At 56.9% G+C, this 427-nt stretch overlaps 1 protein-coding gene across 1 annotated transcript in view; it reads right to left on the reverse strand.

Annotated features, from left to right (window-relative positions):
- LOC104490253 (mitochondrial amidoxime reducing component 2-like) overlaps positions 1-340 on the reverse strand; it is a 6126-nt gene extending 5786 nt beyond the window's left edge. The window contains exon 1 of the mRNA XM_010132515.1: positions 228-340. Within this exon, the coding sequence (XP_010130817.1) occupies positions 228-340 (113 nt within the window). The remainder of the gene's footprint in view (positions 1-227) is intronic.
- Positions 341-427: the final 87 nt, after the last annotated feature.

Raw genomic sequence — 427 nt, forward strand, 5'->3', positions numbered from 1 at the left:
CTTGGCCTGTCAGTACAGGCTGGTCTGATGTCTCTCTCTGTCACGCAGATGGGGAGACAGGCCCGCTGCCACCCCCCCCCCCCCCCCAAGAAGCAGAAGCACCCTCCAATTTCTGCATAAGAAAACGCAAACTATCGCACAGCCTTGAAAACCAAAGCAAGTGGTAGACAGTATTTAGCGAGAAGGGAGAGAAACGCACACATACACACCCCGCCCTCCTTCAGTACCTGCAGTTCAGCACCGGATTTTTCCTGGGGAGTTTTACAGGCACACACAGCTTCTTCATCTCCGGCGCCTCCAAGGTCAAGTGCCCCCTGGCGAGCTGTAACCATGTGCCCATCTTCCTTGGTCACAAGCCAAAACCTGCAGCGCGACGCGGAGGGGCAGAAACGTGGCGAACAACGTTAAAGGCCGGCGCCGGGTTCTG

Source organism: Buceros rhinoceros, unplaced genomic scaffold, assembly GCF_000710305.1.
Source record: "Buceros rhinoceros silvestris isolate BGI_N320 unplaced genomic scaffold, ASM71030v1 scaffold18093, whole genome shotgun sequence".
In the NCBI taxonomy this organism is placed as follows: Eukaryota; Metazoa; Chordata; class Aves; order Bucerotiformes; family Bucerotidae; genus Buceros; species Buceros rhinoceros.